We start from the raw sequence: 14721 nt of genomic DNA on the forward strand, positions 1-14721 counted from the left end.
GAAAAGATTTTTATTTCCCTAAGCAAACTGTGGAAACAGAACAAATCAGAGACATTTATCACATCTCAGAAACCTAACTTTAATTTTTTCAAATGAAAAGTTATGCAATTGCTTGAGATATTTGAATGGCTTAGCATAGAACAGCTGCTTCAGAATGAAGGAAGAAATTAAAATGATCACTTGGACACCAAAAGAGAGCAGCATAATACAGGCTCCGAGTAGCGCTTCTTTAAAAAAAATTGTCCATGGGTGTCATTATACTGACCAGCATTTATTACCCAAGCCTAATTGCCCAGCAAGCAGTCAAATGTCAATTACATTGCTGTGGGCTTGGAGACACATGTTGGGCGATGGGGTAGGGACAACAGATTTCATTCCCTAAAGGACATCATTGAACAATGTGAGTTTTCAACCACAAATGACATTGGTTGTGGTCACATTGAGGCTAATATTTTTAAATCCAGATTTTAACTGAATTCAAATTTCATAATTTGTTATGGTGTGATTCAAAACCATATTCTAAGAATATAAATCTGAACATCTGAAAAACCAGCCCAGCACAGTTTATCATAGCACCACCACCTCCCCTACCTCAGTTGGCCACTCATTAAACTTGCTGGATAGAAAAGATACACCTGCAAGGAAAATATGTAAAAATTTGCAAGTTTGAAGAAAAATGCAGACTTTTGAATACTTAAAGGAGTTAGACGTGTTGATTATGTGGATCAGTATCAATAAATATATTAGGACGTTATGAAAAGTTAAAATGTGAAAAGACCATTTGAGCCAAAGGAAGTTTTCAGATGCAAATTTGAAATAATATATTATGATTTCTATCTTTTCTACAATTAAATGAGTGTTGCAGCCCAGAACAACGTTTCAGTTCACTCCTAACAGGCTTGGAGGTGATGGTGAGCTACTTGAACTACTTAAGGCTAACTCGTATAACTACATTCAGCGTTATTAGAAGTGGAGGTCCAGGCTTTTGAGCCAGTGACAGTGAGGGCACAATTATGGCCCTTTGTAAGCATAATGTGAAGCTTGATGGGGAACTTTCATGATGGTGGCATGCATCTGCTGTCCTTCTTTGTGCTTGAAAAGGTCATAAATCAACAGCAGCTTGGTCAGTTGATGCAATGCATCCGGCTGAGGGCACAGATTGCTAATAGTATTGTTTAGTTGCTTATTTGTCCATCATCCTATACAACTAGATCTGGCAGGATGTACAGCTGTATTGCAGTACCCAGAATAATTTGACATCCCTCTTTATGTTGACTATAAAAGCTGTGATAAATTACACATTATTACATTGTAAAAATATCTCCACTTGTAAATATTCAACTTAAAATGCCTTTGTTACGTACTACAGTTAGATCAAGGTCAATTCAGCCCATCTCCAATTAGAAAGTTCTTTTAAGCCATATGATATTTGGGACTAAAACCTTTTATTTAATTTGGATAAATGAAATAACTCTGATGGAAAATGACTAACACGGCTAGTTACAACACTGTCTTTTTTATCTGTGAAGCCTAGTTTAGAATAGACAGGATGTTCAAAGAAACTATTTGACACTCAATTCATACCACACATTTATACACCTAAACTCAAATCAAATTCATATACAAAGTACTTTGCTCATACTGTCAGGGTTACAATAATCCATATAGTAATTTCAAATATTAAAGAAAGTTTGCAGTTAATTTTGAATTATCTTAAAAAAAGTGAGGAGCTGGAAGGCAAGTGGTACTTCTTTACCACCTAGTGCTATCAAATGGAAGGATTGAGATTTGTGCTTGCCATTCCTCATTGGAGATGTTGAACTAAGAACGTTTTATCATAGGAAAGTCACTTCTGCTGCACTTTAGTAGATTTCCCAGCATCAAATTACAGGTTAAATAAGTCTTAAAAGCAGAAATTTTAAATATGTTTAAGATTTCACTAGACTTGCCCGAAGATCAGAAAACTAAGAGTGTAGGAATAAGCAAATCATCATAAGGTTGGCAGATAACTCGTGGGTGCTGGAAGGATCAGTGTTGCAGACTCAGGTTCTTGTATCTGGGGTTCATGCAAGTTGCTATTTAAATGCAAATCTTTCTTTAATAATGACTGAGATGAAGAACCATGGGTAATGTATTCAAGCCTCCTGACAATACAAGGCTAGTGGGAAAGTAGGGCACAAGGAGATCACAAAGAATATGCAAAGGGATATAGTTAGGTAAGTGAATGAGTAAGAATCTGGCAGATTGAGTACAATACAGGGAAATGTGAGGTTATTCACCTGTTTAGAAATAGAAAAAGACTTTTGTTTTAAAATAGTGGGAAACTTTTGATCTTCAGCAGCATTGGGTTTTTTTGTATAAGAAAAAGATAATTGTTTGCTGTGCCTGCATATTAAGGCAGCAAACAGTGTTTTGTTTTTATTACAAAAGGGTTGGATTATCAAGAGTAAGGAAATTATGCAGCAACCGGACATGGCTTTGTGAGATTATATAAAAACCTAAAGAACTGCGGATGATGTAAATCAGGAACAAAAACAGAAGTTGCTGGAAAAGCTCAGCAGGTCTGGCATGTTCTGGACCCAAAACATTAACTCTTTTTTTTTTCTTCACAGATGCTGCCAGAACTGCTGAGTCTTTACCGCAACTTCTGTTTTTGTTTGCGAGATTATACCTGGAGTAGCACATACAGTCTTGATATCAGGAGGAAAGATATTTTCCTTAGAAAGGGTAAAAATGAAAGTTGACCACATTGGGATGACAGGATTGATCAGAGGAAATACTCACAAGATGGATGTCCAGAAATTGCTTTCCTGCACAGGAATTCAGAGGATAGAGAGATGACCATTTGGACTATGATGAACAGAATGTTTTCCTCAGAGTGTTATGAATCTTTCAAATTATCCAAACAGAGACTGTGAATACCCCGTTGTTGAATATAGCCAAGGCTAATATTTTTGGATCAGCAAGTATGTGAATTAGGCACAAACGCGGAAATTAGGTTTCAGATCCACCACAGTCTTATTAAATGGCTGAGCAAGCTCAAGGAGCCATTAGTGCATTTCTGTACCCAAAACTTGTGCTTTAAAGTATTCCCAAAATTGAAACGCTTCAGTTTTAATACTTGTCTTGCTATGTGTGTTATGGAATTTTAATATCAACCATTACTTCACTACATTCAAGGTTCTGAACTTTATGCATTTCAATGAGGAGATTCCAGGGATGTTGTCTCTGGTTGCTGGAAAGATTTAGTTCCAGATAATGTTGTCCACAAAAACTGGTGAGCAAAAGCAGCAATATGATATGTGGCTCTCAGTGCCAATCTTTTTGGGCTCATATCAAAAGTCACATGTAGTTATATCTCATCCTCTTCTTCAAAGTTACGTCTCTGCCTTCTGGTTTCTCAGAGTTCCTCCAATTCCACACTGCTCAATCTCAGCAATGACTGACATGTGTTTGAAATCACTGGGTTTATGATTAAATGTCTCCACCAGATTGAAGATCTGTTCGCAATCCGTGGCATAAAAGAGTTGAGCTTCATTGGCAAGACACTGTGCCTCTTGTACATTCTGTAAATCAGAAAACATAATGGTAGCAGTTACTGAACTTTAAGATTTTGGTTTGTCAAGTGTAATGCTGTTAGTAACTCGTTTTAAACATTTTATTGCATTGCAAAACCCATTCATCCTCTTCTCCCTTGAAAGAAGGGTTCAATCAGATATTACAACAGGGCAAATTTTACAAACGTTCATTGTTCAGACTGGCAAAGTATTCTCGTTAATAAAGGCTTAACTTTTTCAAAAAATTGCAAACACATTTTTGTGGCTAGTCTGCTCCACTTATTGTGATGTATACCCCATCTCAGCTTGATACAGGAGTGTACATAGTGATGGTCAATAAGGTGTTTGACCACAGGAAAAGGAGTAAGAAACTGAGTGCAAGTATTCCACGAAGCTTCTTTCGTGAGCATCCCAAGGCTACCTTAATACATTTGATGTAATTTACAGCAAGTGGTCATACCAATTGATTTTCTGTGGGGGATGAGATATTCATAGCTGATACTGTGGTGCTCTTAAAGATAGCTGACAGTGCCATCTGTGGGGGATAACTGTTCAATTCTATATGATTTAACAAGAGCACTTATTCTTGCCTCATGATATATTTGAAAATGTATTGCACTGCTGATAACGACCATTTTAAAAAAATGTTCAAAATATGTTTTCTGCTATCAAAATAGAATGGACACAATGGTGAATACTACATTTTTACTGCAAAACAGCATTAATATTAATTTCTAAAAGTCTGAAATGATAAACTTCAGTTTAGTATAATTCTCTACCTTTACCTAACTTTATAACATCAAGTCTCAACTGGATATCCTGGAAGAAGTCAATTGCCATTACTTTCACTACTTTTGATAAAGATCAATTCCATACTCACTGTATTAAAAGTATATATTTCTTACCAGAAATGTTGTGTCTATTTCTGCAGTAAGTAGTACAATGCCCTTCTTCTTCTGCAGATCGGGGTAGTGATAGATGATAAGCTGGCTCGGTGAATTTTCTCCCAGAGACTGCAAGTCAAGAAAAGAAAATATTGAAAAAAGGATAAAAAGACGATCAAGAAATCTGTGATACGTTGTTGGTTTGCAGATAAATCCATTTTTTGTTATGGTGTTTAAAACAAAAGGGATTTCGTGTGGCCATGATGATTTACTTCTAAAACAGTGACGTAGTACTGCATGCTTACTTAATTGCCTCCATCTAAGACTAGTATCTGAAACTCGAATATACCACTTAAAAAGGGCATGAAGCTTGCAATAGAGGAAGCAAGATTAAGGAATAGTCAGTACAGGTACAGCGGCAGACATTTAACAGGCAGAAATTATACATTCCAGTGAGCAAGATAAGTTCTAAGGGAAGGATGGATCACTTGTGGCTGACGAAGGAAGTTGACAGCATTATCAGATTGAAAGAAAATGTGCATAGTTTGCAACAAGGAGTGGCAGACTCCAAGCGAAGATTGGACAGAATTAAAAGAACAGTAAATAATGACTGCAAGATTAATAAGGAAGTTTAACAAAAAGCAAGCTAGAAATTTTATGACAGATGGCAAGAGTTGTTGAAAGGTGTTCAAAAAAGAAAAGAACAAAGTGAAGTGTTCTTTGGTCCTCTACAGAGAATCTTGGAATTAAATATAGAAAATAAGGAAATGATGGATGAATTGAACATTGATGTTGCATAAAACTTCACAGCAGTGGACAGAAATATCTTACAAATAATTACGATTCAGGGATGAAAGCAACGGAAGAACTAAAAACTAATTACAAGTTGCCAGGGAAATGATAATGCGATAATTATTAGAACTAAAAGGTGAGAAGTTCCCAGATCCTGATGGGAATTAAGTCTAAGGTCTTAAAAATGAGATGGCTGCTGAAATCAGATTGGTTCTTTTTTGTTAAAATACTCTAGATTCTGTAAAAGGTTTCTTCAGATCAGAAATAGTGAATGTAACTACTCTATTCAACGAAGGATGGAGACAGAAAGCAGAACAAACAGGCCACTTAGATTAACATCTATCAGAGGGATAATGCTGGGATCTGTGATTCTGTTATTCTGACATTTAGTAGGCACTTGGAGAAACTCAATGCAATCAGGAAGAGTCAACATTGTTCTGTGCAAGGGAAATGGAGAGACATTGTAGAACTCCAAGGTGAAGAGGAATCTGGGTGTCCATAAATAATAAAAAGTTAGTATGCAGGTACAAAAAATTATTAGGAAAGCAAATGGAATGTTATCATTCATTGCAAAGAATAGAAAAATAGGAATGTTTTGCTTCAGTTGTATATCAGTTTTAAGTATAGGGTATGCGTGAGATCACATCTCGGTGACTAGTTCATATTTAGTTTCTTTATTTAAGTAAGGATAGCATTATGTTATAAGACACAGAGAAGATTCTCTCAACTGATACCTGGGATATAGGTGGGGTTTATCTTCAGAGAGACAGTAGGACAGGCTGGTCTGTTTCCACTGGCATTTACAGGAATGCCAGTCATATACATTTCAATAAGAGCCTAAGGATATTTCACAGGGTGCATTCTGTAGTGTGTTTCCCTTGTGGAAAAGACGAGAAGGACAGGACACAGTTTAAAAATAAGGAGTCTTCCATTTAAGGTACAGATTTTACAAAGGCTTTTATCTGTTGTTTTATCTGAGGCTTGAGTGTCTTTGGAATGCTTTCCTCCAGAAAGCAGTAGAATGGTCATTGAATATTTTAAACAAGTGAATTTTGAGAAGATTTGTAGCTCAGGTTGAGGTTCTGGATGCAAGTTTACTCGCTGAGCCAGAAAGATCGTTTTCAGGCGTTTCGTCACCATTCTAGGTAACATCAGTGAGCCTCCGGTGAAGCGCTGGTGTTATGTCCCGCTTTCTATTTATCTGTTTAGGTTTCCTTGGGTTGGTGATGTCATTTCCTGTTCTTTTTCTTAGCGGATGGTAGATTGGCTCCAAATCAATGTGTTTATTATGGAGTTCCGGTTGGAATGCCATGCTTCTAGAAATTCTCGTGCGTGTCTCTGTTTGGCTTGTCCTAGGATGGATGTGTTGTCCTTCCTCATCTGTATGTAAGGATATGTGTGATAGTGGGTCATGTCGTTTTGTGGCTAGTCGATGTTCATGTATCCCGGTGGCTAGCTTTCTGCCAGTTTGTCCAATGTAGTGTTTGTCACAGTTCTTGCAAGGTATTTTGTAAATGACGTTTGTTTTGCTTGTTGTCTGTATAGGGTCTTTTGGTATCCCGGTGGCTAGCTTTCTGCCTGTTTGTCCAATGTAGTGTTTGTCACAGTTCTTGCAAGGTATTTTGTAAATGACGTTTGTTTTGCTTGTTGTCTGTATAGGGTCTTTTAAGTTCGACCCTATACAGACAACAAGCAAAACAAACGTCATTTACAAAATACCTTGCAAGAACTGTGACAAACACTACATTGGACAAACTGGCAGAAAGCTAGCCACCGGGATACATGAACATCAACTAGTCACAAAACGACATGACCCACTATCACTCGTATCCTGACATACAGATGAGGAAGGACACCACTTCGATTGGGACAACACATCCATCCTAGGACAAGCCAAACAGAGACACGCACGAGAATTCCTAGAAGCATGGCATTCCAACCGGAACTCCATCAAACACACTGGCTCCAAATCAATCCACCATCCTCCAAGAAAAAGAACAGGAAATGACATCACCAGTGCAGGAAATGACATCACCCAAACAAGGAAACCTAAGCAGATAAATAGAAAGAGGGACATAACACCAGCGCTTCACCGGAGGCTCACTGATGATGTCACCTAGAATGGTGACGAAACGTCTGAAAACTAACCTTCCAGCTCAGCGAGCAAACTCACATCCAGAGCCTCAACCTGAGCTACAAATCTTCTCAAAACTTGCTAACAAATGGTCTACTCTTGCTCCTAATTTGTACTTTCACTATATTTATTTTGTGCTAATCATCTGGCACAATAGATTGCAAATGCACAATGTAAAATGCACTTTAGATTCATCTCATGCTATATTTGATAACTGCTGTGTTAAGAGAAAACGTTTGATGTGATACCCCTATTCAAACAACTAAAAATAGCACCAATTTGATTGAAGCAGATATAGATATCAAGACTGATTATTAACACATCAACACAAAAGAGCCACCAAGGAATGTATGTTCCAACGCAAGTTCATTCTCTAGAAATTCTTGCCTACAGTTACATACCTGAATATTAATTAAAGAGGAAAAGTGAAGTTCAGTCGCAGACCACTGACCCACAAAGAACTCATAGCCTGCTTGTCTCGGCAAAGCGTACAAGAACTGGAAAAGAACATATCAACATGGGAGCTTTTCTAATAGGTTTGTTTTTGACACAGACAGGTTATAATGTACAGCCTACAATCCTGGGTGTTTGCCAATAAATGACAAGCCACAGTTTTGAAAGGTGAAGTCTGTCACCAGAAAGCCTTTTTTTAGAATTTAGGCAGCAAGATTGATAACAAAATATGGAAAAAAAAAAGGGTCCTGACCCGAAATATTCACTTTCCTGCTCCTCTGATGTTGCCTGGCCTGCTGTTTTCCTCCAACTCCACACTGTTATCTCCGACTCCAGCATCGGCAGTTCTTACTAACTCCTTTTTGTCAGGTTATTCTTTAAAGTACCAAGTAAATCAGGAAACAAAATCATAAGTCTAATCACGACACAGTAAAATTTTGAACCTGGACTGCAATACAGAGAAGAAATGCAAGAGAAAGATATAAAAAGGGAAAGTCAACCCTGATTGTTCCTAGACAATGTCTTGGACTCGCTCCCTGTTTAATTGCTGGATATCAAAAGCATGATTTCCTATTTTGCATGAAGTAATTCTTACATATGAATATGTTTCCATGTCTAGTGAGATTCTTCTGAATTTTTTTTATATCTGGGCAAAATACAAAATAGCTGCTAGCGAGTTTTGAGAAGATTTGTAGCTCAGGTTGAGGTTCTGGATGTGAGTTTGCTCGCTGAGCTGGAAGGTTCGTTTTCAGATGTTTCATCACCATTCTAGGTAGAAGACTCCCACCACTCCATTCGCTCCACCCAAGAATTCCTGAACACCATCAAAGACACCAAGATAGAAGAGGATGAAATAATGGTCTCATTTGACGTAACAGCCCTGTTCACATCCATCAACATCAACCTGGCCAAAGAAACACTGACTACACTATTAGAAGAACCGAAGACACATACACCAGGCACCACCAACCTCATCAGCAAGGACAACATCATCAAGCTAGTGGAGCTATGCCTCACCACCCACTTCACTTTCAATAACAAAACCTACAGACAAACCAACGGTACACCCATGGGATCTCCAATATCAGGGTTCTTAGCAGAGACAGTAATGCAGAGACTCGAATGAACAGATCTGCCAATCATCCAACCCAAACTTTGGGTCCGCTATGTGGATGACACCTTTGTCATCACTAAACAAAACAAATTAGAGGAAACCTTCAAGACCATCAATAATACCCTTTACTGGCATAACATTCACAAAAGAGGAGGAAAACAACAACAAACTGCCATTCCTAGATGTCACAGTAGAGCGAACAGCCAACGGGGAACTTCAAACCAGCGTCTACAGGAAAACAACACATACGGACCAAATACTGAACTACAGGAGCAATCATCCCAACACCCACAAACGAAGCTGCATTAGAACATTATTCCAACGAGCCACCACACACTGCAGCACAGAGGAACTACGAAGAGCAGAAGAAAATCACCCATACAGCGTATTCAAAAAGAATGGGTACCTTATGAACACAGTCCACCGATTCCTCAGCATTAAACCCAAACAAACAGACAAAACGGGCTCCGAAACCATAACCACTCTCCCCTACATCAAAGACATTTCCGAAATGACTGCCAGGCTACTCGGACCTCTTGGCATCAGGGTAGCCCACAAACCCACCAACACGCTAAAACAGCAGCTAATGAACTTAAAAGACCCTATACAGACAACAAGCAAAACGAACATCATCTACAAAATACCTTGGAAGAACTGCGACAAACACTACATTGGACAAACAGGCAGAAAGCTAGCCACCAGGATACATGAACATCAACTAGCCACAAAACGACATGACCCACTATCACTCGTATCCTTACACACAGATGAGGAAGGACACCACTTTGATTGGGACAACACATCCATCCTAGGACAAGCCAAACAGAGACACGCACGAGAATTCCTAGAAGCATGGCATTCCAACTGGAACTCCATCAACAAACACATTGGCTCCAAATCAATCTACCATCCCCTGAGAAAAAGAACAGGAAATGACATCACCACATGAAATGACATCACCAACCCAAGGAAACCTAACCAGATAAATAGAAAGCAGGACATAACACCAGCGCTTCGTCAGAGACTCACTGATGATGTTTCCTAGAATGGTGACGAAACGTCTGAAAACAAACCTTCCAGCTCAGCGAGCAAACTCACATCCAGAACAAAATAGCTGGTTTGACAGAAGATCCCAATCTTCTACTCTAAAACCGTCCTTTTAACAACATTAATATGATCTATTCTTATTTGGATTTTCCTGTTATGTTCCTTTTCAGTTGTGTATACACTGTTCTTCCTCCACCATCCACAGACAGTTTCCTTCTTTCCCAGGACCGCAAGAATGTGGATTTCTTCATCTTGTTAAGTTTTAGCCTCTCCAACGTTCAACAATTGATTTTGCTGAATGTGGAACATTACTAACAAAAACAGGCCTTTGTGCCCATGGAGTTACCTCCACCTTCAACAGACTGTGGTGAATTTGCAACTTGAGGTGTCTTGATATTCTTACCCGAGAAAAATAATTCCATGCCTTGGAAGTTTTACACTTCCAGTCTGTTTAATCTTAGAAATGTATTACTTCATGATGTTGGTTGCTCAAATGTTTTTATGTAATACTCAACATCACTTAAATCCCATGCAAGCAGAGCCACAACCATACTGCCTGAATGAACACTATCAAACAGCAGAGAATGACAGCCCTGAGGCAGGCAGTATCAAATCAAAACTGAATTTTAAATGCAAAGCAGTAGTGAGTAAAAGAACTAAGAGATTCTCAGGGAAAAGAGTCTCTAAAGGATTCAGCTGGTAAATTTAACCAAAACAAAAATATGCATGTGATACAAACAGCACATTAAGAAAAAATGTCAGATATTCAAAGACAAGAAAATGTCATGGAAAACAAATGTTAATTATGAGTCGTGCCTGACATGCAAGGCTCTTAAATTCTTTAGTTTTCATGCTTGGGATGGGTTTCAACAATTCTTGGCGCCAATTTAACAAATTGAATGCTTCCAGCTCAGAAATATACAAAGCATAAACATCATTTGCACTATTTCAACTCATCACAAATCAAATATAATTTTAAAATCAAGGTGTCAACATGTTGACACTGAACAATACAGTTTACTCACAGTGGGGCATTTCTGAGACCTGCTGTGCATCAGATCAAATGTTGTACCCTATCAGGGAAAAACAAATTACAACAATGCAAATTAATTGCCAAAATAATTAATTTTCACACATGAAGCTTAAATCTAAGCCATACTCACGGGAATTACTGCAGAGATAGTATTCTTCAAAGCAAAATACTGATTCCAAATCTGAAAAAAAAGTAGTGCATATTAAGGAGCATATTAAAGATATTTCCAAAGTTGAAACAGATTTTTGAACAAAGCAAATATTCTTTCTCAAAACATACAACATTCTCTCCCAACAAAATCTATACCAGGAAACTGACACAATGGCACATCTGCATTAACCAGCTGCATAGTCCAAATAAAAAAATAAGTCAACAGGATATTTAAACTGGAAAAAAGAAAGAGGTATTTTTCCCTTATCTGCAGAAGATATGTGCAGGATAAAAATATTTTCCCACGTATAGGCAATGTTCCACATTTTGCACTTGAAATGATGGCAAAACTGTCAAATTTCACCAGTCTTACAACACTGAAACTGACAGCAACTTTGGCATCTACACATGCAGTTACGTGTGGAAATCTAGAAACTGCTGTCAGTGATGTCCTGTTGAATTCTCTACATAGAGTGAAATCCTCGAAATCACTCCATCTGAAGTGAACTTCCAGATGTTAATTACTTTCATTGTAATCCGCTGAACACGATTACATCTTGCCATTTGGCCTCTCGAGGCTGAGCCACCATCTGACAAGAAGCTGGCTGACCTGACTCTGGACGCAACTTAATTTTAGGTGCAGCATAGTGGCTCAGTGGTTAGCATTGCTCCCTCAAAGCACAAGGGAGCCAGGTTCAATTCCAGCCTTGGGTGACTGTCTGGGTGGAGATCATATATTCTCCCCAGACAGGGGTTTGCCAAGGATTTCTCCCACAGTCCACAGATATCATTAGGTGGATTGGTGAAGCTAAATTCGTCCGTAGTATCCTGGGTTGTGCAGGCTAGGTGGATTAGCCTTGGTAAAAACCCATGCAGGGTTATGGGGACTGGGTGTATCTAGGTGGGATGCTCTTCAGAGGGTCACAGTAGACTCAATAGGCTGTGTGACCTCTTCCTACACTGTAGAGATTCTACTTGCGACCCTAAATCCTATGAGTACCTTGTCAATCCAGAGTGAAACTACTCTCGGGGGGAAACAAAAAAGAGTTCTGAAGACCAATGACCCTCTTTGATTAAAAAAAATTAACCTGTCTTAAAATTATATTTTATTTATTTTTCAAAATATGTTTAAAACTGTACCTAGCATTTCTCACAGTGGGAGACATCCTCTCAGTACCCAGCCTGCCAATTTCCTTCAGGACCTTGCATGTTTCAGTGAGGCATATGAAAGTTTTTAATATTATACAAAGCTATAGTTAGACATTTTTTTTATTCCTGCAAGATTAGTTTTAATTTGTGGAATGTCAAATTTTCAACCATCCTAAAAACAGAATGCAAAGATTTAGTTTTATTTAAAAGTTAATGATATTATAAACTTCCATCTTAATCCCATGCGTAAGACTCAATCATTGTCTCATTCTCTGGAAAATGGTTGCCAAGTGAAGAAAATCACTTTGCTTGTTTTCAGAGAATCTCTAATACGACTAGCTACTTATCCTATTTGAGGACATCACTGTTGTTGAAATCTGATTATCCCCTATAGCTGATGTCAGAATTAAATTATAACTGGGAACAGTTAAGAGATAGCTATATCCTTATGAGCAGCTTTCTTAAAAGAGTTCAGCTAAGTAGTGCCAACATACCACAATGGTATACCTGAGCTATACAATCTGAAAAGATCTGGATCCAGTTTGTGATGAATTAAACTCAGCTGAGTTTAGATCTCACATGAGATCTCAGTTTAGGAGATGGTAACAGCACTGCACTTCTCTTGGTTTCTGTAATCCTGAGCTAGTTGCAGTTGCAATTCACTTCTAAGGTTTCTAGATTGCCTTCATTTAGATCATTAAAAAGAAAGAATATTTGTTTTGTTTGTATATAGCAGTGGTTCCAGCTGTCACAAACATGGCCTCGGAAATTTTAACTGACCCGGCATTCAGTCTTTGGGAAGAGTTCCAAATTTCCACAGGCCTCTTATTTCACATCAATATTTACCACGCAATTTTTGTGCTGCAATGTGAGACTGCTTCACAAGTTGTAGTGAAAATGCACTAACTTTTGTTGTAAACCAGAGTTTTCTTTTCAAAAAAAAGCTTTTGTAAACAAATCAACACCTGTCTTTTAACTAAAAAGAAATCCAAACTTTATACTTCCCATCTACCTGCTGCTGCATTTCTACTCAGCTTGGTGCAAACTGACAATGTAATGGCACACCACTGAAGGCAGTTCTTCATGTTTCTGCACATCAGCACATTACATCAAGGCTACCACCTAATTGGCATACAATGCACTCCTGAAAATCCCTCTCTCTATTATGGCAATATGGTATCAAGAAAAAAAGGTACATACACAGCCCAGGTCAAACTTAAAATCTTTTAGATTGCAGATCAGACAAGTAATTCTACAGCAACTAAAGAATTCAAGATATTGGATAGCATTAGAAATAGAGGAAGCTCTCTAAGCATCTTAGGTAAATATCCAAGAATAAATGCACAAACAGAAGAAAGCCTAGCACATGGCTACAGTTGGAAGGCAAAATTGCAAACTATGCAAATGAAAATCACCAGAACGATATCTCAGTTTCTCAAGGATCAATATAAATCGTTCCCCTGAAACGAGCACGCAAGTTAGGTACTGCAGGCTTCAAAAACAGCCTCGTTCTTGGAGGTCCTAGACAGTGAGGACAGAAGCAGTAAAACAGTAAGTGTTACATCTTTTACGATTAGACAGAAGGTGCTATGATGAGTGAGCAAGTTTAAGAGCGACACAAGGAATGGACCAGGGTGTCCTGGAGGGTACACTTCCTGCAAAATGCTGACAAGGGAGGAGAGGGGAAGATGAGTTTGGTGATGCAATGGATATGGTGGAAACGGAGGTGGATGATTCTTTGAATGGACAGACTAGCAGGGTAGAAAATGAGGACAAGGGAAATCCTATTGCTGATCTAGGAGGAAGGGGAAGAGGTGAAGGCAGAAATGCAGGAGCTGGGTCAGACGTGGCTGAAGGACTTCTCAACAACAGTGGGGGGGGTGGGGAATGGGGCAATCCTCAGTTGAGGAAAACGAAGGACATGTCTTAAACATCTCTATGGAGGTGACATTTTGGAACAGATATTTCAGAAGTGGAAAATGGAATACAACCATTACAGGAGGATATGATGAAGTGCAGTCAAGGTAATTATGGGAATTGATGGGTTTGTATTAGTGGGATCTCCAAAAAATGGAAACAATATAGTCAAGGAAGGGAAGAGTCAGAGATGAACCAGCTCAAGATATCCATCTCTGATATGCTTAGATTACACATTGTGAACGCTAAAATTAAATCACAAAAGTGATACTTGAATGATTCCTTCTGGTCTAATCAGCTGGTTCAAACACCGAATCCCTCTCTAAATGAGCCCTTCAAGGACAGTGTGAAAAATGAAGTACAATGTTTGGATGATTGGTGAACAGCAGACACTCATCGAGGGAGTACAGCATCCGGATGTCAGCGATAAACATTCAGGTTTCTTTCAGGTTGAACTCGAACAAGGTGGGCAGCACTTGTTATATTTTTCA

At 38.5% G+C, this 14721-nt stretch overlaps 1 protein-coding gene across 3 annotated transcripts in view; it reads right to left on the bottom strand.

The window, feature by feature from the left end:
- atpaf1 (ATP synthase mitochondrial F1 complex assembly factor 1) overlaps window positions 1-14721 on the bottom strand; it is a 24236-nt gene continuing 9515 nt past the window's right edge. Inside the window, exons 6-10 of one of the 3 annotated variants that reach the window (XM_059647993.1) lie at window positions 11145-11195; window positions 11007-11054; window positions 7769-7864; window positions 4463-4570; window positions 3-3566 (exon numbers count right to left, since the gene is read on the bottom strand). In XM_059647993.1, coding sequence (XP_059503976.1) covers window positions 3378-3566; window positions 4463-4570; window positions 7769-7864; window positions 11007-11054; window positions 11145-11195 — 492 coding nt within the window. In that variant the 3' untranslated portion in view covers window positions 3-3377. Of the gene's footprint in view, window positions 3567-4462; window positions 4571-7768; window positions 7865-11006; window positions 11055-11144; window positions 11196-14721 lie in introns of all 3 variants that reach the window. The other 2 variants (XM_059647994.1, XM_048539449.2) reach the window with 2 other exon arrangements.

This window comes from Stegostoma tigrinum, chromosome 8 (assembly GCF_030684315.1).
Source record: "Stegostoma tigrinum isolate sSteTig4 chromosome 8, sSteTig4.hap1, whole genome shotgun sequence".
NCBI lineage: Eukaryota > Metazoa > Chordata > Chondrichthyes > Orectolobiformes > Stegostomatidae > Stegostoma > Stegostoma tigrinum.